General features: G+C 47.8%; 5 protein-coding genes and 1 non-coding gene across 6 annotated transcripts; 1 reads left to right on the top strand and 5 right to left on the bottom strand.

Annotated features, from left to right (window-relative positions):
* Nucleotides 1–443: 443 nt before the first annotated feature.
* Nucleotides 444–1352, top strand: ATP10 (Atp10p; the record flags this gene model as incomplete). The annotated part of the gene is made up of 1 exon (XM_018881195.1): nucleotides 444–1352. The coding sequence occupies one exon, from the start codon at nucleotides 444–446 to the stop codon at nucleotides 1350–1352; it is 909 nt and encodes a 302-aa protein (XP_018733809.1).
* Nucleotides 1353–1556: 204 nt separating this feature from the next.
* On the bottom strand, nucleotides 1557–2501 carry YHM2 (Yhm2p; the record flags this gene model as incomplete). The annotated part of the gene is made up of 1 exon (XM_018881194.1): nucleotides 1557–2501. The coding sequence occupies one exon, from the start codon at nucleotides 2499–2501 to the stop codon at nucleotides 1557–1559; it is 945 nt and encodes a 314-aa protein (XP_018733808.1).
* A 1847-nt stretch (nucleotides 2502–4348) lies between these two features.
* Nucleotides 4349–5224, bottom strand: AWJ20_4135 (epoxide hydrolase; the record flags this gene model as incomplete). The annotated part of the gene is made up of 1 exon (XM_018881193.1): nucleotides 4349–5224. One exon carries the CDS (start codon nucleotides 5222–5224, stop codon nucleotides 4349–4351), a length of 876 nt encoding a protein of 291 aa, XP_018733807.1.
* A 1783-nt stretch (nucleotides 5225–7007) lies between these two features.
* Nucleotides 7008–7081, bottom strand: AWJ20_4134 (the record flags this gene model as incomplete). Its single annotated transcript has 1 exon — nucleotides 7008–7081. It is a non-coding gene; the product is annotated as a tRNA-Asn (tRNA).
* A 5412-nt stretch (nucleotides 7082–12493) lies between these two features.
* On the bottom strand, nucleotides 12494–14551 carry GSY1 (glycogen (starch) synthase GSY1; the record flags this gene model as incomplete). The annotated part of the gene is made up of 1 exon (XM_018881192.1): nucleotides 12494–14551. The coding sequence occupies one exon, from the start codon at nucleotides 14549–14551 to the stop codon at nucleotides 12494–12496; it is 2058 nt and encodes a 685-aa protein (XP_018733806.1).
* A 2606-nt stretch (nucleotides 14552–17157) lies between these two features.
* Nucleotides 17158–18573, bottom strand: AWJ20_4132 (uncharacterized protein; the record flags this gene model as incomplete). Its single annotated transcript, XM_018881191.1, has 1 exon — nucleotides 17158–18573. One exon carries the CDS (start codon nucleotides 18571–18573, stop codon nucleotides 17158–17160), a length of 1416 nt encoding a protein of 471 aa, XP_018733805.1.
* Nucleotides 18574–20142: the final 1569 nt, after the last annotated feature.

Genomic DNA, 20142 nt, shown 5'->3' with positions numbered 1-20142 from the left:
AGCTCTCGAATGAAATACCGTTTAATTGGACAGGCCGTGACTTCAAAATGTGTTTCGCCCGTCTCAGACTATAGGGCCCTGGCAGAAGTTGGGAACCCCTCGAAGCCGGGACCGAGACGCAACGACTCGAGCGAAGCGAGAGGAGCCATGGGGTCTGGGGCGGAGCCCCAGCCGCCGGAGGCACACCCCCAGGCCCCCGGAGTGGTAGTGAGAGAGCTCAGGGGGAATTTGTTGACACGGCTGAGTGAGGGTACGGAGAGTGAAATTTGGCGATCTGGAGCCCTTGCCCAGGAGATAGATGGTGTCGGGCGAAGATCAGATGCTGGAGTGAAGGTTGATTGATAGAAAGTTTGGAGAACAAATCTCAGTTCGAGTCGAGTGTGGCTTCAAGATAGTCGGTATTCGGTTTCAGTGGATACAGAGACTGACAGCGGATCAAGACAATGGCTCTGTTAGTGTCGTCGTTGCGACCAGTAGCAGCGTTTCCCAGCGGGCTCGCTTCACTAGCGATAGCTCGTAATCAGTTGACAGTAACGGCAGCAGTAGCAGCTGGTATTAGTCGAGTTAGTCCATATATTTTACAGTCGAGAAATCTGAGGACAGAGTTTAAAGCAGAGAAACCGGAAAAAATCAAACTTCTGGACCGGCCAATTGGATCGACGAAACCACCAGGGGCTCTTGATAACCAGGGCATTGATACTAGAACCGCTCAAGAACGTAAAGAGCAGATGAGAGATTACCAGAGACATCTTCGTCGAAGAGAGGAGTTGAAACAAGAGTTTGCCAAGTCCAGTTTTGAGGATATCTACCAATTCCGAGACACGGGAGGCAAATTCTGGGTGGCTCCAGGAGCGTATTTCAAGCAAGAACGGTCTTTATACCTTCCCAATTTCTGGGGTAGAACTCTAGCAACATTTGAAAAGTCAGGATCCACTGCTGTTTTGAAAGATAAGATCTCAATTGTGCGAGTGTTCTCGTCACATGCTGGCGAACAGCAGCTTCAAACGTATTTTGACGGCGACGTGAACACGATCAAGGAAGACGGGTTTCAAATCGTGGATATCAATGTTCCCGACAGTTTTGTCAAGGAATTCTTTGTGAAGATGTTTCTAAGAAAACTGCGCAAGTCGCTTCCCGACTCGAGCCGTCACGCCCGCTACTTCATCTCTCGCAAAGGCGTGACCCCCGAGCTCCGGCAGTCCATCCTTGCCGAAAACATCTACGGCGGATACCTCTACCTCGTGGACGGCAACTGCAAAATCCGGTGGGCGGCAGCAGGCCCTGCCACCCCTGACGAGAAAACCAATCTCTGGAAGTTCGTGCGGGCCCTCCAAACCGAGCGCAATCTGTAAATAGTTTCTAGGGGGGGACACATGCCTCCGGCGGCTGGGGCTCCGCCCCAGACCCTGGTTGCTCCTGCTTCGCAGGAGTTTTTTCGCTGGGACCCGAGACGCAACGACTCGAGCGAAGCGAGAGGAGCAACCAGGGTCTGGGGCGGAGCCCCAGCCGCCGGAGGCACACCCCCCACCCCAATGTATAGTGTAAAAACAAGTCTATTAGTGGCCCTTTCCAACGGGCTTTTGGCCAGTGAGTTTGGCAACGGCCTCTTTGGCCATGTCGCCGAGACCGACCATACACACGGTCTGCCAGATGCCGAGTCCAATACGGGGAGTGACACCGCGGTAGAGACCCTTGATGCCGTTTTGCGAATAAATATATTTGAGGGTGGTCCAGGTGGTGAGCTTTTTGGGTCGGTTGGGGTCTTCGGTCTTGGACTGCATTTCGATACGGCACACTTCGATGGGCTGGTTCCAGGTGGACAGACCTCCACCGATGGCTGATGCGAGAATCTTTTCGTAGGCATTGAGACTGTCGGTTTTGTTGGTTTTGCCGGTCATTTTACGGATGGCGTCTTCGGCCAGACGTGAGAGTCCGAATCGTGATCCCCAGTTGGTACATTGACGAATGGCAATGGCATTGACTCCTTTATTGATTCCTCGAATACCCTCTTTGCGGTAGATGTCGGCAAACACTTGGAATGTGCTGGGAACCTTGACGCCAGGTGCAACGTTTTTAGTACGAGTGATCTCGACTGTCTTCATACAGGTACAGAAACCAACGGCAAGGTATGCTTGGGCAACACCTCCAGCCATACCACCCAAGATACCGGATCCAAAGTTGCCAAGAGCAAAGTTTCTCTTGGCTTGATACTCGACTTCTGAAGACACAAAGAGAAGAACTGCTCCCTTGGTCGATGCTTCAATCCAGGCCCATGGAATTAATCCTTGGTAGAATCCAAATACACCACCTCTGCCAGCAATTCTCTTAATAGCAGAAGGAAAACTGTCGCCTCGGTTAGCAGCCATGGTCGTCTTGATGACCTCAAGAGGCTGACCAAGCGTAGTAACTTCAAACATATTTAATCCAGCACCAAGCAGGATATTCGAGAAGTTGACTGGCTTCTTTTCTAAGCTAGTCGAGGGTGCAGAAATTGGTGCCATGATGTGCGATTAGTGTATAGTAACAGGTAAAAATTAAGTGTATCAATATCGATAGCGTATTGTGTATCAGTTGTAGTAGCTCTTCTTAGAGAAATCTAGTATGGGTCTTGTATGTTGAACAAGAAAGTGAAGCAATTACCAAAGAATTACCGAAGAATTACCGAGAATTACGGAATAATGAACAATTGAATCACAGTGCGAGGTTCGTGCAAAAGTTTAATGGGAATTAGTAAATAGCACGCGAAAATAAATATTTCGAAGCTTCCAGATAACAATCAGACTGTAGTAATGGAATTGACAAATCCGAGGTGATGATTTGATGATTTCAAACAAAAGTGAATAGAAATCCAGTTATTATTATTGAATAGCAAATAAAAAAGAAAAATGGAAATAAAAAAAATAACCACCAGAAAACAACCGGGAAAAAAAAATCTATAGTTTAGAACGAAAAGAACAAAACTAAAAAAAGGTGAGGTGGATTTGAAATATTATTTATTAGCTTGTACGTAACCTACAGGTCAGCCTGATTTACCCCTCCTTGGTCTGTCTGGCATTGATGCAGCAGCAGCAGCACCCACGCTGCAAGAACCCCCCTCCCCCTCTTCTCTTCTCGCTTTAACCTCCCGATTAACAGCACTTAACAGGACCTTACAGGGCCTAACAGGGTCTATAGGTACTGATAAACACGGGCCAAACCCCTCGACCTGATAACCACCCCTGCCCAGTTGGGAGTTACCGGTGGGTTTGGCATGGATTTGGCGTGGGTTTTGGCGCTTTGGAAGATTTGGGTTGGGGGTTGGTTCCTAGTACGGATACTCAACAACTGTAGTGCAGCACACAACAAACCACCAGCGGCTGGAGTGGGGTGTTTGGGGGCGCAATGCCCCAAGAGTTTATCCGACTGGGATTCTCAGGGGTATTTGACAGGCATTTTTCATTTGGTTGGGTAGTCCGATCCAGCTGAGACAGCATCCACAGCCACTGCCGTTAACACTAAATCGACCGATGATAATGCACTGATTTCTACAGGATAAATTCCCACCACCGCCAACCACCACCACACGCATATCGAATCGTGGGCATCGACTGACACTCTTCGCGAGGGGTACTCCGGTTTTACCCGACTCCTCCAACAAACCAACCAACCAACCACTCACTCCCTGAACATTTCTGAACCTCTACATTCGGTCCACGTGCCAAGTACAAATAACCACGAGACGAATTGCCGCACCGAAATCTCCCCCGACATGGCCCACAATCTGTTGAGTACGCTCGTGCATTCTTGGGGTTGTGGGTGCTGCCTCCGGCGGCTGGGGCTCCGCCCCAGACCCTGGTTGCTCCTCTCGCTGCGCTCGAGTCGTTGCATCGGGCGGTCCAGTGGGCGTGGGTGAACTGATTTAGCAGGGAATGGGGTTCGTGGGACGACTGACGCGACCGCAATAAGCGGGCTCGAGGTGCCCTCCGTTTTCGGCTCGTGTTATCGGAGAACGCCAGGCCGCAGCTCTACGCTGTCAGGATTCCGAAATAGCCGCCGTAACCTTTCAACCAGCGCTCTAAGAGGTGGCTCCTCAGACTCAAAAATGGTACTGACAAATTTCTGGAGCTCAATGGCTTGTTATTTTTATTTTAGAGCTCTCCCAGTCCGAAATTTCAAAAGATAAGGGCAAGGGTCAGACGTCAGGGTCCACTCTTGCGTGAGCCCTCGACGCCCGACTCGAGCGAGCGAGAGGAGCCACGGGGTCTGGGGCGGAGCCCCAGCCGCCGGAGGCACAGTCCCCCCGATAGAAGTAGTAAATTATAAATCGAGATTCAACTATATAGTCCGGAAAGTTATAGAGGATAGAACATTAGTGGAGGATGGGGCCGAAGAAGTCGATGATGTCGGCGCCGATCTCATTGACGAACTCTTCGAGAGCGAAGTGGCCGGTCTCGTAGTACTTGACTTTAATGTTTTTCACGTCTCTCTTGTAGGCTTCGGCACCTGGGTGGGCAAAGATGTAGTCGTTCTTGCCCCAAGTAGCGAGGACGGGGACGTTGGACTTGCGGAAGTATTCCTGAAATTGGGGGTACAGTTTGACGTTGTTCTGGTAGTCGTAGAAAAGAGCCACTTGGATTTTAGTTTGACCAGGTCGCTCAATAAGCGCCTTGTCAAGGTAGTAAGGAGTAGGATCGACAGAAGTAGGGTTGGTGAATCCGACACTGTACTGGTCCTTGATATTCTTAGGATCCTCGACAAACTGACTGAGACCTTGGATATATTTGGTGTTATTAGCATCAGTCTTCCAGTACTCTTCAATAATACCCCAGAATTTATGATCCAAACCCTCGTCATAAGCATTACCGTTCTGAGTCACGATGCCAGTGATCTGATGAGGACGTTTCAAAGCCAGACGCAGACCGACTGGAGCACCATAGTCGAAAATATAAATAGCAAACTTGGTCAACTTGATAGCATCTACAAAAAGTTCAATCGTATCCGTCAAGTTAGCAAATGTATACTCGAACTTGTCAGGAACCTCAGTAAACCCGTATCCAGGGAGATCAGGAGCAATGACATGGAAGTGAGGAGCCAGAATAGTAATCAAGTTACGGTACATAATAGACGAGGTGGGGAATCCATGAAGCAACAAAAAAGTAGGCTTGGCACGGTCGCCGGCTTCTCTGTACCAGACATTGACTCCATTGGAGACCTTGACTGTGGAAGTAGTAGGAACAAGAGACATTGTTGAAGTAGTTGTTATAGTTATAATTAACTGTTGTAGTAGTGATACTGGTTTACGACTGAAGACGGTCGAGTTGAGCAGTTGTTGTTGATGTTGTTATAAGATTGTGAAGTACTGAACAGCAGTGAAGAAAGAACCAAACCAACGAGAACCTACCCCATATTTATAGACAAGTTGAATCAATCAGACAGTCAGTGAAGTCAGTCAGTCAGCTGCGAAAACAATGGGTTATCGCTGCTGACACCCCGCGAGGCACCAACCGGTTAGGGACGATCCCCAGCATGGGCTCTAACCACTCCGCGGCCGATCGACGACTTAACATACCCAATACGCACCATCCAAGCGCAGACACTTACATCGCCATGCACGATAAACCGACGATCTGTGGGCTCCAACCTCCGCTCGATTACCACTTGCTTACACAACCAACACTCGACCCTCCAGCCCCGGTCAAAACACAAACAAACTCCGTTCGAAACCTCCTTAGTCCCGTAGACAAGGACCCACAACCCGAATTGGGTCGACACGTGGTGGTGGGGGGCCTGCCTCCGGCGGCTGGGGCTCCGCCCCAGACCCTGGTTGCTCCTGCTTCGCAGGAGATACCCCGAGCACACGAAGGGACCCCACGCAACGACTCGAGCGAAGCGAGAGGAGCCACCAGGGTCTGGGGCGGAGCCCCAGCCGCCGGAGGCAGTCCCGATTCCCTTACTCGGACCCTAACCTTGGGATATTGTACCCTAACATCCCGTGAACTGGAGGAGGAAGGATTGCGAGAGCGACGAGAGAGATAGAGAGAGGAGTCGAAAGCTGTTCGTGGAGAATCGATTTGGAACGATTCGTGCAGCGTTGAGCCCGCTAAATGCAATGCAGCGGCCGAATAAGAGGGTCAAGCTCCTTGTTCCACCGCTGAATTTCGCTCCTGTTGCGGAGGGCGTGTACCGTAGCGGTCACCCGCTGGAGATAAGTTATCCGTTTCTCGAGAACCTGAAACTTAAGACCATTCTGTATTTTGGCGACAGACCTGAGGAGGAGAGTGTGGAGTATGAGGAGTGGGCCAAGTCGCAGAATATTAATCTCGTAAGGTTTCACTTTAAAAGTGTCAAAGAACCTTTTGTTCAGAACAACGAGCAAGCTATCACTGAAGGACTCAATATCCTCCTCGACACACGAAATGCCCCGGTATTGGTCCATTCTAATAAGGGCAAACACAGAGTGGGTGTGCTGGTGGGAATCATGCGGAAGATGCTGTTGGGGTAAGTGGGTTCTTTTTGGTGTGGGATTGTGCCTCCGGCGGCTGGGGCTCCGCCCCAGACCCTGGTTGCTCCTCTCGCTTCGCTCGAGTCGTTGGGTCAGGCGGTCAGACGGTGTGGAGGGATTGATTTCGGTGTATGGATTGTGGACTGACAGTTTTCAGATGGTCTTTGGCAGCCATTTTCGACGAGTACAGCAAATTCGCTGGTGGTAAAGGTGATGCAGATATGGAGGTAAGTATCGTGCTGTGTGTTCGAAGTGGACTACTGTGATCCAGTGGTACTAACATGGAGCTAGTTTATTGAGTTATACGAACCAACTCTCACTTACGACCCGAAGTACGCACCGAAATGGCTCCGGACTGAGACTAGCATGCGCTATTAGCACCTGTCGCCCGGGTTTATTAAGACACTAGTTATAAATTAAATTATTTAGAATATATTTCTCTTTCACAATAACCAATCTAGATTGTGTTTCACAATGCGATATGTGCTCGACGAATGAAAAAAAATGCTGCCTATGCTAAAAAAATCGACCTCGGAGAGGATTGAACTCTCGATCTTGCGATTAACAGTCGCACGCCTTAACCAGCTTGGCCACGAAGTCATAACTTAGTGTAGTCGTAGGCTCATGGGCGTTTCGAACACTTGTCTCCTCCTTCCATTTCACGTCCTGGAACGGGCCTGCCTCCGGCGGCTGGGGCTCCGCCCCAGACCCTGGTTGCTCCTGCTTCGCAGGAGGTGTCTGTACCGTGAGGGGACCCCTAGCAACGACTCGAGCGAAGCGAGAGGAGCAACCAGGGTCTGGGGCGGAGCCCCAGCCGCCGGAGGCAGGCCCGCTCCAGAAGCTGAGGGGAGAACCAACGTTGTAACGGCACATTTGGAAAAGGGTGCTGGTATATTTTTCCAGAAAAATGGTATCGAGGTTTGCTCGCGTGAAGAGGAAAATATCGTTTTGGCTGTGATGTAGGAGCACCGTTGCAAAATGGCAGGGTTATGCGCGATGCCGTGATTTGCGGAGGTGGTTCATGGCTTCATCACTTCAGTTGCATTGCAACGATAGTAAACGAGTCCATTACGAGTCAATTATGAGCTATTCGCCACAAGCCCCACCTCCATTACCCGACAAAAGTGGCATATCGACCCCAAATGGAGAGTACCGGTCAAGCAGTGCAGGCACTGGTGCTGCAGTTGAGCCGGCTATGGCAGCGAGACCTACCCCGATAAATATAGTTCCCAGTCAGGTGCCGTCTGAGTTGACAGATAAAAAGTATGAATACAGAATGCCGCTAGACATAATGCCTTTCAGATAGGATCTTATACACTTCAATCTTGGGAAGGATATAGTGGATTGGATACTATCTGGATTTGGATACTATCTGGATTTGGAGATATGTGATCTAATTGGTGCTAGATGGATACTAACCGTAGAGTAGGATTCACATTTTGAATGAGTTGGCTGAAAATAAAGAGGCCCTGAAGGGCATATTTGAGTCGAGTGAGCAGGGAGAACAGATATTTAAACATCAGCAAGAAGTTGCACATGCTAATCTGGTACGAGCACGGGAGCTGATAGATAAGATTGAAGCATTGAAAGAACTGAGAAGTAGCGCCAAGGAATCATTGACGCAATCGCAAGAATTGGAGAATCAATGGGCTCAGACTGAGACCGAAATGTATCGTGCGTTGCAACCTTTCAGTATGCCAGCATTGAAGTCTCGTCTGGAATATGCCGTTTCAGAGACAGACTCGCTTTCAGAAACATTTGCAGCGAGCTTTCTTGAAGGTTCTACCACTCTGACACCAGATGGCAGTGGCGATAATGTAAACGAATTTATTCGCAACTACCGTAAAGAACGCAAGCTTTATCACCTTCGAAATGAACAGTTGGAGCGTTGGAAGGAAGACCGTGTTCGACGTCTCTAACTGGACTCTATTTATTGACTATTAGCAGCCAGATAATAGCACAATTACGAGCTATTTTTATCTAAAGCGGTATCTGCCCATTTTGCATCAATCTATTATATCGCATTGAGTTAGTTGTAGACCATATATGACTCTATACTGACAGATTCATATTATGAGATTCCCACTAGTGGTGTACAGACACATTGGGTACTAGTATTACGAATGGCAAAGGAGTGCGAAAACGTTTTGTTCGTGTGTCCTACAACTTGATATTACAACGTAGCATAAATCAGGAGCGGTGAACTTCTAGCCTGTCCAAGTGCAATTCTATTTAAGCGAGGCGCTGCGTCCAAACGATTATCAAGTGTATATAGAGAGTATAATCAAAGGATGCCTACTTTGCAGCGAACTAAACTGCAATCAGTACTATTCCTGCTCAGGTAAATAAACTAGAACCAGTGCAGTTACCACTTCAGTTAATCAAACCACTTCTCTATCTATATTTAAGAGTTCTATAGTACTTCTTTTCATAGATGTTTTCAGATAGTATATAATAGCCGTCAAAACCTAAATTGCCTTTTAGGTGTCTATCGTCGTTTGATTGTTTCGTACCATTGCAGTTGAGGCGACTGAGCTTGGTGACCCAAACGCGATTACTCAACTCCATGACATTTAAAGGCACATAAGACTAACAGCCTGAAAAGTGGGGATTGAACATTGGCTTTACTATTGATAGTTAGATAACAATAGAACTGGCTTATGAACGGTAATATCATATATGGCTCCAGAACCACTCGTTTGTGGTCCGAAATGGATGCTTCCATGTGCCGAGCGGAACCAGCAATATAAAGATAATAAAAAATTAATAATATTATTATAGTAACAAGTAGTAGAAGGGCCCAGCTAATAACGAAAGTCCACACTAGTTTTTGAAGTCAATTCACCAGTACTAAGATTTCCAGTGCTCCCACAAGCATAAATCAGACTAAGGATGAAGATAGAAAAGCACGATCAATGACTAGACTTCCTAGTTGGACTTGGAGTGCCAAACTAGTGCTACATAATCCGAAAATAGTACTCGGATCTGACAGTAGCTGAAGATACTAGTGCGTGCCATGAATCTGGAGGATGAAACTAAGGACTGCTGTGGCAGAAACATCAGGGTATGCCTCGGGATGACAATACCAGATCTAGATAGTCAAGCGACAGGACACCACATCGCGACACGTCTAGTCTTAGGGAGAAGATGCTTGCCAATGTCCAAAGTTTAGTCTGATTTCTGGAAACTGAAGTAGCGGAGAGGTGAACGTGATGATGAAACTGAGTGCTTAACCATGACTATAACAAGAGACTGAAGTATGTCTCTGGTATGTGAAGGTGTTTGTAATGCCGAAATAAAGTTTGTTTACGTTTCATGTGGTCTCTAGAGGAAATGAAGAGACGAACCACAAACTACTGAGTGACCTGGGATAGTGACTTCTTGAAGAGTTTCTTAAATCTCTTGAATCTGAAAATAGACTTTTTGGGTTTGGTAGAAGTTTCAACGGAAGACGAGTCAGAAGATACCGATGAAATTTCAATGGAATCTTTGGAGGAACGTCTCTTGATCTTAAACTTCTTTAATAACTTTTTGAGTCCAGATTTCTTCTTCTTTGGGGGTGTTTGTGTCTCTGATGGTGACACTTCAATTGTACTCTGATTCTTGGATCCACCAGTGTTGTTGTTGTTGTTGTTGTTGTCTGGGATTGGCAATGTCTGTAATGGTGACAAGTTGGATGAGTTCTGGGATGCATTGAAAGATGGGGCCTCAGAAATCACATCTGATGAAGAGGTGACTGCCTTCTGTTGGGGTTTATCACTTAGGACCATGCTAGCAGTATTCTTTGTCTGCTCAGAAGCAGGGATTGTTCCTGTTCTCCAATTCTTGATAGCCTTCTGAGAGCGGTAGGCACGATTCCCACCAGCGGAGAAGACCTGGCATGTTTTACCAATTGCTTTACCAAGACTAGAAGCAGCTCCGAGCACCATTTTATCTCCCAAAGTCGGTTGGGGTTTGGACGGTTGAGACACAATCTTAGGGGAATCATCCCTATGGGGGTACGGGACATAGAGGAAGCAGTAAACAAGATAACACACAAAAAAGAAGAAGAAAATGATGGAATAAATCAAGCAGAGCCTGGCAACAAGAGAAGTCTCAACTTCGTTTGTCATAATTGCACCAGGAATCCAGAAATTAATAGGATAAGAACAATCACAACAAAAACACAATAATAAAACAAATAAAAAAATAATCCAGTAAACAATCAGTTTTTAGCGGTGCAAGCACGGGGTGGTCTTCAAAACGTCAAAATCTCGATGTAACAAAATGTTCAGCGATCAAACGTTGTGTCAAAGATGAAGAAAAAATGTACCAGAGGGGGCAACAGCACCTGTATATATACTTTGAATTTATAAATTATGGCACATTTAAATTATGGCGCAGGGTCATGTGGTAAGGGAAGGTTCGGTATAGTGCTGGACCCGGCGTCAACGCGTATATCGAGCATGGACCACGTGACTGCTTGTTAAGACCCTGTCGTGATTCAGTCTGGAATATTAATTATAACGATCTCAGAATGCTCCAGATAAATTGAATTGTCGTTGTGGACCTGATTTTCTCTAACCTGTGCTTGTTTTTCCGTCGTATTCAATAAAGTTCACCCCTGATCGGCGATGACGTCGATCGCGATAATGCAGATTGCAATAAGACCCTGCAGCGATAAGCCGATAACTGGCTTGACTCAACCGTACTCTAACTTTAATCTGCGAATCGGGACAGGAAGGGGAGGAGGGGTTGCCTCCCACGGCTGGGGCTCTGCTCCAGACCCTGTGGCTCCTCTCGCTACGCTCGAGTCGTCGCGTCGACGGTCCCAGCAGTCCCCTGTGATACAGGCAGAATTTCTCTGGCCAGTATGTTAATACAAACAAGATATTTTCACACCTCAATATTAAGCAATTCCAAGCGACTGTCTGAGCTGGATAATAATCTGTCCAGGATGAACATTTTGACTAATATCTCCAGTGCTTTACACTCTAGGTATTCTTAACTCTCTATTTAATTCTTGACAATCTCTGCACAAGTCTAAAATAAAAACTAAAAAGATGAAACAATGGAAATGGACAAAAAATGGAAAAATGAAAACAAATTTCCACGAATAAGAAAATGCAGCTTATTATGGGTCACTTATTATTCAGCCAATGCCGTAACGATGATGGATGGAGCTTTATCGAGCCTTGTCAAACCCATATTTTTTCTGTTATATATCAACGCAATGTCTTCGATTTGCAAAACTGCAGAGATGCGTGACCGTAATACTGTAATACTGGGTAATCTCAGCACCAAGAAACCCTGGCAAATCTCAAAACTGCGTAAACCTAATACCGGGTGACCAGCAATACCGTCCCTCCCGCAGTTCACATATTTGATATTAGCAATTCCAAGTGATTGATTGTGCTTAGCTCTCAATTTTTTTTTTTTTCGCCGTTTGCCCTTTATGACCGGACAACTACTAGTTGAACACAATCAGCTGATATTCTACTTCGAGATATTAGTAGAATGTTCATCCTGGGCAGTTTATTGCGTGATCCGACTCATACTATCATCTAATCATGTATTTAAGTCATCTACTATATAATTCAGACAATTTTATTTATATATTACGAGGATGACCACTCTCGTTTTACCTAATTGCAAGCTATCGTTAGCAATTTTAGATTCAAAATATTTGGCGCTCCATTTGGGATCAGTTCTTGATTACGAGTTAGCTGTATCACGTTTTTATTAATATCCATCATGGGTATTGTTTGATTTTTTTAAAAAAAGGCTTGATTCAGGTTCAAGTCCAGGGTCTCAGCCCTCTCCTGCGAAGCAGGAGCAACCAGGGTCTGGGGCGGAGCCCCAGCCGCCGGAGGCATACTGGACGTCACATAATCATTCAGGTCTCACCGCATGCTTCGTCTATCCAGTATATGCATCTGCTTGACAGCCAGATGAGTGAGAAGCCTTATGTTGCAAATGAACTATATTAATATGACACATGTATATAATTTTTAGGGGTACGGTGATGCAGAACTAGCTGGAGCGCAAGGTGAGTGGATACGAGTCGTATTCAGACTCCTCTTCTTCCTCTTCAGGCAACTTGAAGCCAACATAGTCCTCGGTGTTGAGAGACTGGGAGAGCTCTTGCAAGCTGCCAAGATCACCAGGAGTCATGAAACCAGCGCGGTCAAGAGGCGATCCTGGAACAGAAAGTGGTCTCGTAAGCTTGTGGGCGGTGGCAGATGTGAATGGGTTCTCGTCATCACCATCAGAGAATGAGTCAGGATAGGCTCTTCTAAGTGCTAGTTGACGGGCCTTAATGTACTCGAGTCCCATTCTCTTCCAGTCAAGAAGATCAGACAAACGCTCGGTACGGTTACGTTGGTTGATACGTTGACGTCTTGACTTGAGAGTAAAGTCGAACATGTAATCACTGAGTTGATTGATCGAGTCGTCGACACCCTTGGATCTACGGTCAACAATGTAAATACCATAGTCACTCGAGTTCTCGATCAAGTCTTCCATATAACAACCGAAACCAGACAAGTTGGTAGTGATGGAAGGAACACCCATGACAGTACACTCGGCAGGAGTGTATCCCCATGGTTCATAGTATGAAGGGAAGATACCCAAGTGACAACCACGGACAAAGTCGTCATAATCAAGAGGTAGAATGGGGTTGTTAGAGTTGAGGAACTCGGGGTGGAAAATGATCTTTACTCTGTCAGAGGGGTGGTTAAAAAGTTGTACACGACGAATTTGGTTTAAGATTGGATCGTTGGCATCATCAGCCATGTTATGAGTGACAATAGGAGGTAAACTGTTTCTCTTAAGGGCAAACACTCTACGTTTAAGAAGAACTCTGTCAGAACCGGTCAAAAGCTCGTCAAGTTCAGGAACTTCCTTTCCGTGCTCACTAGAACGAGCACAGTGCTCGAAAAGTCTTCTGCCAATCAATTGTTGGATATCCTTGACAGTGCTATCCAGGGCACGAATAACAGCCTGTCCCTTCAAGGTCTCAACAGTGTAGGAATTGGTTGCAGCAGGCATGATAATAAAGGCCACTACCGTCTTGTTAGAGTTCTCGGTCTTCAATCTGTAGTTCAAACGGGCAAGCGCTTCAATGTACATATCTACACCCTTGTTACGGTACTCATAACGGCCAGAAATGAAAAAGTACAGAGTATTATCGAGGTCAAAGTCGTAGTGTCCGTAAAAGTGTCCACGAACAAAGTCATTGAGCTTCTCCTTGGTAATGGCATGCAAATTTTGGAACTCGTGAACAGCAGAAAACTTGACCACGTTCAAACCGTTGGGCAAGACTCCATCGGGTTTACGTTTCAACAAGTGCTCACTCTCATAGGCAGTAATGTGTGAAACAGTGGTAAACACATCACAACTGTGAGCAGCAGCTCTTTCAATACAGTAACGATGGTAAATACCTCTCTTGCCAGCCTCGGCATCTACATCAAACCATTGCAGGTTATTGTAAAAATCCACCGAACCAGCACACAAATAACGACCTAGCAAAGTAGCATGGGTGGTGAAAATGGTGGTGACGTCCAAACGACGCTTTCTACACAATGGCAAAGCCACTCCCGCAAGCCATTCGTGGAAATGGGCAATAACAGCATGCTCAACGTCTTTGGCAACATATTCACCGAGGAACCAGGCCACCAGGTATCCAAACACAATAGCCTCGTTGGTCTCAGTATCAGTAGGAGGAGCAGGAATTCCGGCAATTGACCAAAGATCCGCTTTCCACTCGTCCAAATATCCATATGCAGAAGGAGTATCGAACAAAAGAACTCTTGGAGCACCTTCAATTAGCCATCTACCATACAAATAACGCACACCACGAGAAGCCATGGCATCAAGAGCATCTTTAAGGTGGACATTGGTAGGAATCAATTCTTCTACCTCAGTAGCAGCCGACTTTCTGTTTAAAGGACCAATAAGACAGTAACGGTTACGATACTCCTTGGTGGTCACAGGAGCCTTGGACTTGATGACCGAGTAGATACCACCGACTCGGTTGGCAACCTCAGTTGCAACTTCGAACAGGAAGTGATTCTTGACGTCACGAGGCATTCTAATTACAACTAATGAATATCAGAACGAAATACTTTTTTTTTTGAAAAATCCACAAACTATTACTGACAAACTAGTATAGTGGTAAATATGATGTCACTGAAAACTGCCGCTGGCGGTGAACCTAATGACAAATCGGGCAAATACTCAAAATCAAACCCAATTGGCCGTCAACCAGTTTCCTCGACAATCTACACACAAAAAAGCCCCTGAAAAAAATCTAAACAGGCCCTTGTATTGGGATTTAGAATGGGGGTTAGAACTGGAGTCTAAAAACAGAGATCCGAAAATGGACTTTTGAAATCAGCTATAAAGATATCAGCTGACACAAGGTTGCTATGGCTGGCTTAATTTACGTGCCAATCAATTGAGTCCTCTATACTTGGAACAATTAAGATTTTTAGTGAAAAAAACAAGACAGACAGTAAAAATCCAATAAGAACTTCACAATCAAGTGCGACAAGTAGTTTAGAACAACCGGAAAAAATACAAGCCACTGGTCTCTTTTTGCTGTGATGATGGACAGTCGTCCTTTATAAATGATTGGCACATTACTGAAGAGGGTGCGCACCAGCCCGGATTAAGCAGTCTGTATACAGAGAGGCTGCACAGGTGAGCTGCGGGGTAAGGTGAAATATGGTGGTGCAGGTGCGTAGGACAGGGCAAGGCAACGCAGGCCAGTGGGGCCACCAGCAGTCACGGGGGGGTATGAGGGGGGTTTGCGGGCTGCTGCTGCTGCTGGGGATCCCTGGAGAGGTGAAACAATCTACTTTTCACAGTAGAAAACCGACTGGTCAAAGGAGCTAGCTCACTGGTCATCGCATCCCACGAGGCCATCTGAAACTACCCACAAACTTAGGGAGGCTAGAAAAACTTTTTTTTTCACCCCAGTCCATACACGGAAACTTCTTTTTTTCTCGGAGAAAATATTGCTGGAATAGGGTGGTTGGGCTAAAATATCCGTTCGGGGGATGAGACGGCGGGGTCGGTGGAGGCCGATCAAAGTGGGAGGGGTGCATCGGCCTAATTGGAACAAAGCAGGTGCAAATTAGGATAAATGGATAAATGACGAGGCAGGCGGGGCGCCTGCTGCATACAAGTTTAGTGAGGCACATCATGTATGGTGGGGTGTGGGCGACGCTACTCAAACAGGGCCGCAAGGCTGAGAAGGTTAATTGTACCCGGTCAGTTACAGGAAAAAGTCTTTCGAGGGATGTGATCCCGGGGGGTCAGGCCACTGCCTCAGACCCCGTTGTGCTCCGCTTCGAGGAGCTTTTTTTGAGGGGTAGGGGGGACGGAGTGGGATGTGATTTCCGGGGGTTGGAGGGGTACGGCGATGGGGCCTGGTTGGCCGGTATCGGTGACTGGCCAAGACGCTCCTGGCGCATCCAGAAGGTGGGGGAGGGGTCTGTTGCAGCGAAGGAGCGGGGTCGTTGCTGGCGAAAACCGTTCTCCAGCCAGTCAACCAGGTCCGTTGGTTTGCCAATTGTTTCAAGAATGAAAGCAAGCATTTTCTGGTCCAAAGCAGTCCTAAACTCTCGACCCTGACCACCCACCACCGCCCCCAACCCACGGACCTCACACATTGTCCCAGCCGCTCCGCGAAGCGGAGCACAACGGGGTCTGGGGCAGCGCCCCAGCCGCCGGAGGCGGTGGTCTGACTCCTCCGACCTCGACCTGCCAAGGGGTCGAGTTTCACGGCTCGAAAGTTTATTTCTGCCTGGCTTGCGTCTGCACCTCCGATCATGCGTTTTGATAATGTGACTCTAAGTTTCTGCTTGCATCTGAAGATCGGGTCGCTGTACCCCCAACAGTCGAGATCCGGGTTGCTTGGGGGTGGTGGGGTGTGCCTCCGGCGGCTGGGGCTCCGCCCCAGACCCCGCGGCTCCTCTCGCTTCGCTCGAGTCGAGTTTGGGGGACGGAGGGCCAAGAATGGTCTGGCTGGTTCCGGCGCCTGCGGAACATTCGAAAGTCAGTGATGGATCTGTGATGCCATTGGGTAATTCGGCAGTCTAATTTTGGGGGTGTTCAGTGGGACCTCTAATTTCCGCTCTTTTTTCCGCAGTTCCCTTTCAGACTCCTGAGGGATTCAATTCAGGATTCTTTTTACTGTACATTTCACTTGGAAGAATTGAATTCTCCGGCTGATTTGAGACAAACAAAATAATTTTGGCAACTGCCTCGGAAGAGTTCTACGGACACTATCCAGAGCTCGTATCTTCTGGTACTCCTTCTCTGATAGCTTCAATTCCAGTGGCCGGAATTAGATTCAAAAACTCAAACTTGCAATATAATCAAAACAAAAGCCTGGAAATGACTTTTGTTTCTAATTCTAGGTACCCCTGAAAAACGGTGTGCCAGATTTGCCCCACAGATCGGCAGGAAACACCCCCTGAAGATCGTACCCTGACAATCCCCGCAACCGCTAGCCGTGCCACCTGCCTCCGGCGGCTGGGGCTCCGCCCCAGACCCTGGTTGCTCCTCTCGCTGCGCTCGAGTCGGTCCGTCCACGGTCCCAGAATCTCCTGCGAAGCAGGAGCCACGGGGTCTGGGGCGGAGCCCCAGCCGCCGGAGGCAGGCTGACCCGCTACAGAGAGCAGAGAAATCTATTTGTAGTCCGAGAGTACGTCCTGGATGATGGGCTTGATGTCGACGTCGTCGGGGATGCGGACGCCTTGGAGTGCCCGGTGGATGAGCTCTTCTTTGTTGGAGTGGTTGGAGGCTGCAATGGCGGATTTGATGCCCTGGATGTAGGGGGAGAGCGGCAGGTTGGTGTGGTCGTGTAATGCAGAGACGAGGAGGTTGAACGAGATTTGGAGTTCTAGGATATCGGTGGTTGGCAATGCAAAGTCGGGTTTGGCGTAACTGGTGCTACTGGTCGTGGTGGTATTGATCTTAGACGTAGTGGAAGAGGGTTTGACCGGTGGTTGTAGTGAAAAGGGACGGGGTTCGCGGATAGTGGCGTTGATAGTGTTACAATGGGCAATGAGAATGTTCTCGGCACGGAGAATCTCGTTGGCGAGTCGTTTGTGGTAGTTTTCTGCGTACTGACGGTACAGACGAGCCTCAGATTCGTCGGTAGAACCGGCTTTAGGACGGACCTGTTTGAATGCGTCGACTAAAGATGTAAACACTTGAGCTTCTTCTTCAAACAGTTTACTGTCCTGTTGAAGATGCTTTTCCGATTTGGTTTCTTCAGACAATCGGTGGAACAGTTGTGACACATTGTTCACCGTCTCGTCAGACACGGCAGATGCATTTACAGATGAGATAAGAACGTTGAGTGACATGGAAATCTCATGCACAACAGGGTTGTTAGTATCGGGTAGTAAAATCAGAGGAAGATACTCTCGCTCTCCTAGTCCTACTGTTCCTGATTTAGCATCGAAAAACCGTTCGGGAGAAAGTGGGTCGTGAGTTACCGACGAGCTGCCACCTTTTCCAGAAGAAGTGGCCTTGGAATGGCTGGAATGGTCATCCTGCTCGTCTCCAGCTGCTCCTTTATATGTTCTTGAGACGTATGGCTGTACAGACCCCTGAGAATCGTAGAATTCTTTCCTTGTTCGCATTTTCTCTTGATACTGTCGTTCTTCGAGGAACTCGAGGATATAATGTCCCAATGGAATGTGTCTGTCGAATGTCTTGTATATAGAAGGATTGGATTCTTGCAACGACCATACAGCATAGGTAGATGCTGCGTATAGAGATACAACCGAGGCGGCAGCCAAGCTTAGTTTCATAAATAATGAAGACGACGACGAAGAACCAGCAGAGGACGACGACGACGAGGAAGAAGACGATCCGGATCCATTGGATCCAGACGAACTATGCTGTGTTTGATAATGGGAGAATGAAAACGATCTGTTTGGAGCCTGTGCAGCTTTTTGGAATGTCCGTAGCGAGGTTGTGATTCGAGTTACATTCGTGCTCTGGGAGGCAGAAGGACTGGACGATGTGTATAGCAGCGACGAGGACTTTAACGAGCCGGTAAGGGCTCTAGAGTACTCAGGACGGCGCAGCATTGCAAATGTGATCTACTTTGTGAAAATTCAACCAGAATCGAATAAATTGACTGTACCTAGAGAGGAAGTGAAAAAAAGTTTCAGAAAGAAGAGGTAGAAAGAATATTTAGTAGACGTAGAGATACCAGAGAGGACAGTCAGTAGCAGAGTAAGTATCAGATCCAGTAGCGAAGTCAGTAACAGAGTATCAGAGCCAGCAACAGAACCAGTAAGAGTCAGTGGGAGAGAAGTAACAAAGTCAGTAGCAAATCCAGTAGCAGAGTCAGTAGCAAAGCCAGTAGCAAAGCCAGCAACTGAACAGTAGTATAACAGCTTCTTGAGATCTAAAAGTAAATGCGAAATCCAATCCGAAACCAATAATTGGACTGTCAACTCAAATAAATGAAATAAAATGAAACCAAAAGAAATACCCGATTCACCAGTCTTAACACAAGACGAAACTCAATAGACCCAAGTGGAAATAAAGCAATAAACACTAAGCAGTGGCGTGAACGGAACCAAGTTCAAGCTCCGTATTATATAATCGGCAACACGTTAAGACCGGCAGTGATTTTATATATCAACACCCCACTATTGGTGGTGGGATTGTTTTTATATGTGCGATTTGGCTGCAGCAGGAGGCCTATCCCCCACCTTTCTAGCCCCGGTCAAACGCAGCGGCCATAATACTCCCAACTGCGGGTCCCGGTCAGAAAAAAAAAGTGGTGCTACCTGTGGGGTACAGCCAGTATAAACGGACACGGACCTGACGGCACATTGTCGCTCCTGCCTATCACCTACCGGTAAATTATCGCTTACCCATTCAAACGGATAAACTTCCTCCGCTCACCTGACCATTTCAACCTTCCCAAAAGCAAAAACAACCCTCCATTTCCCGGCTCTCCACGGAAACCTTAACTCCCCCCTGCTCCCACAGCCCTTTCCAACCGGTTTCGAGTCCCTGCTGTTCCGTGGGGCGGGGGTCGGGGTGACCCCCACCGGGTAGGGGGTGCTGCCTCCGGCGGCCGGGCTCTGCCCGGACCCGTAGCTCGCTTCGCTCGACTCTAATATGCGGAGGGTGCACAGCCGGATGGGGCTGGTGAAAAAGTGCTGGTACGGGCGAGATTCCGCCGGTGACCGTACCACGGGTTCACCACCTAAACCCATCCAGGGTCGGCTCCTACCCCTTTTTATACCACCAGTAAACCCACCCCGGTTGCTGGCGACCCCCGACACCCGACTCGAGCGCAGCGAGAGGAGCCGCGGGGTCTGGGGCGGAGCCCCAGCCGCCGGAGGCAGAGCCCACCCCCTGGAGTTACCCCTGAGAGCCGGATTGGGGCGCACGGCTGAATGTCGTGAAGTGAAGGAGGTTTATTTATTTATTTGCCTCTGGTGCGTCAGGAGATTTACGGTTGCTAGACTGTTTTGTGGGAGTGATTTTTGCTTGTGATTGCGCTCGTGCTATTGGTTATTGGTTGTTTAGCGAGTGTGATGCAAGTGTAGAGAGTCCCGTGTGAAATTTATTGAAGAGAATTTTTATCTGAAGGTCAGGAGATCAAAGCTGGATAGTGAAGCTTGAGCTGGGAACCG

This window comes from Sugiyamaella lignohabitans, chromosome C, assembly GCF_001640025.1.
Source record: "Sugiyamaella lignohabitans strain CBS 10342 chromosome C, complete sequence".
NCBI classification, from domain to species: domain Eukaryota; kingdom Fungi; phylum Ascomycota; class Dipodascomycetes; order Dipodascales; family Trichomonascaceae; genus Sugiyamaella; species Sugiyamaella lignohabitans.
The sequence above is the reverse complement of the archived record's forward strand: the minus strand, read 5'-3'. Positions and strand labels throughout refer to the sequence as shown.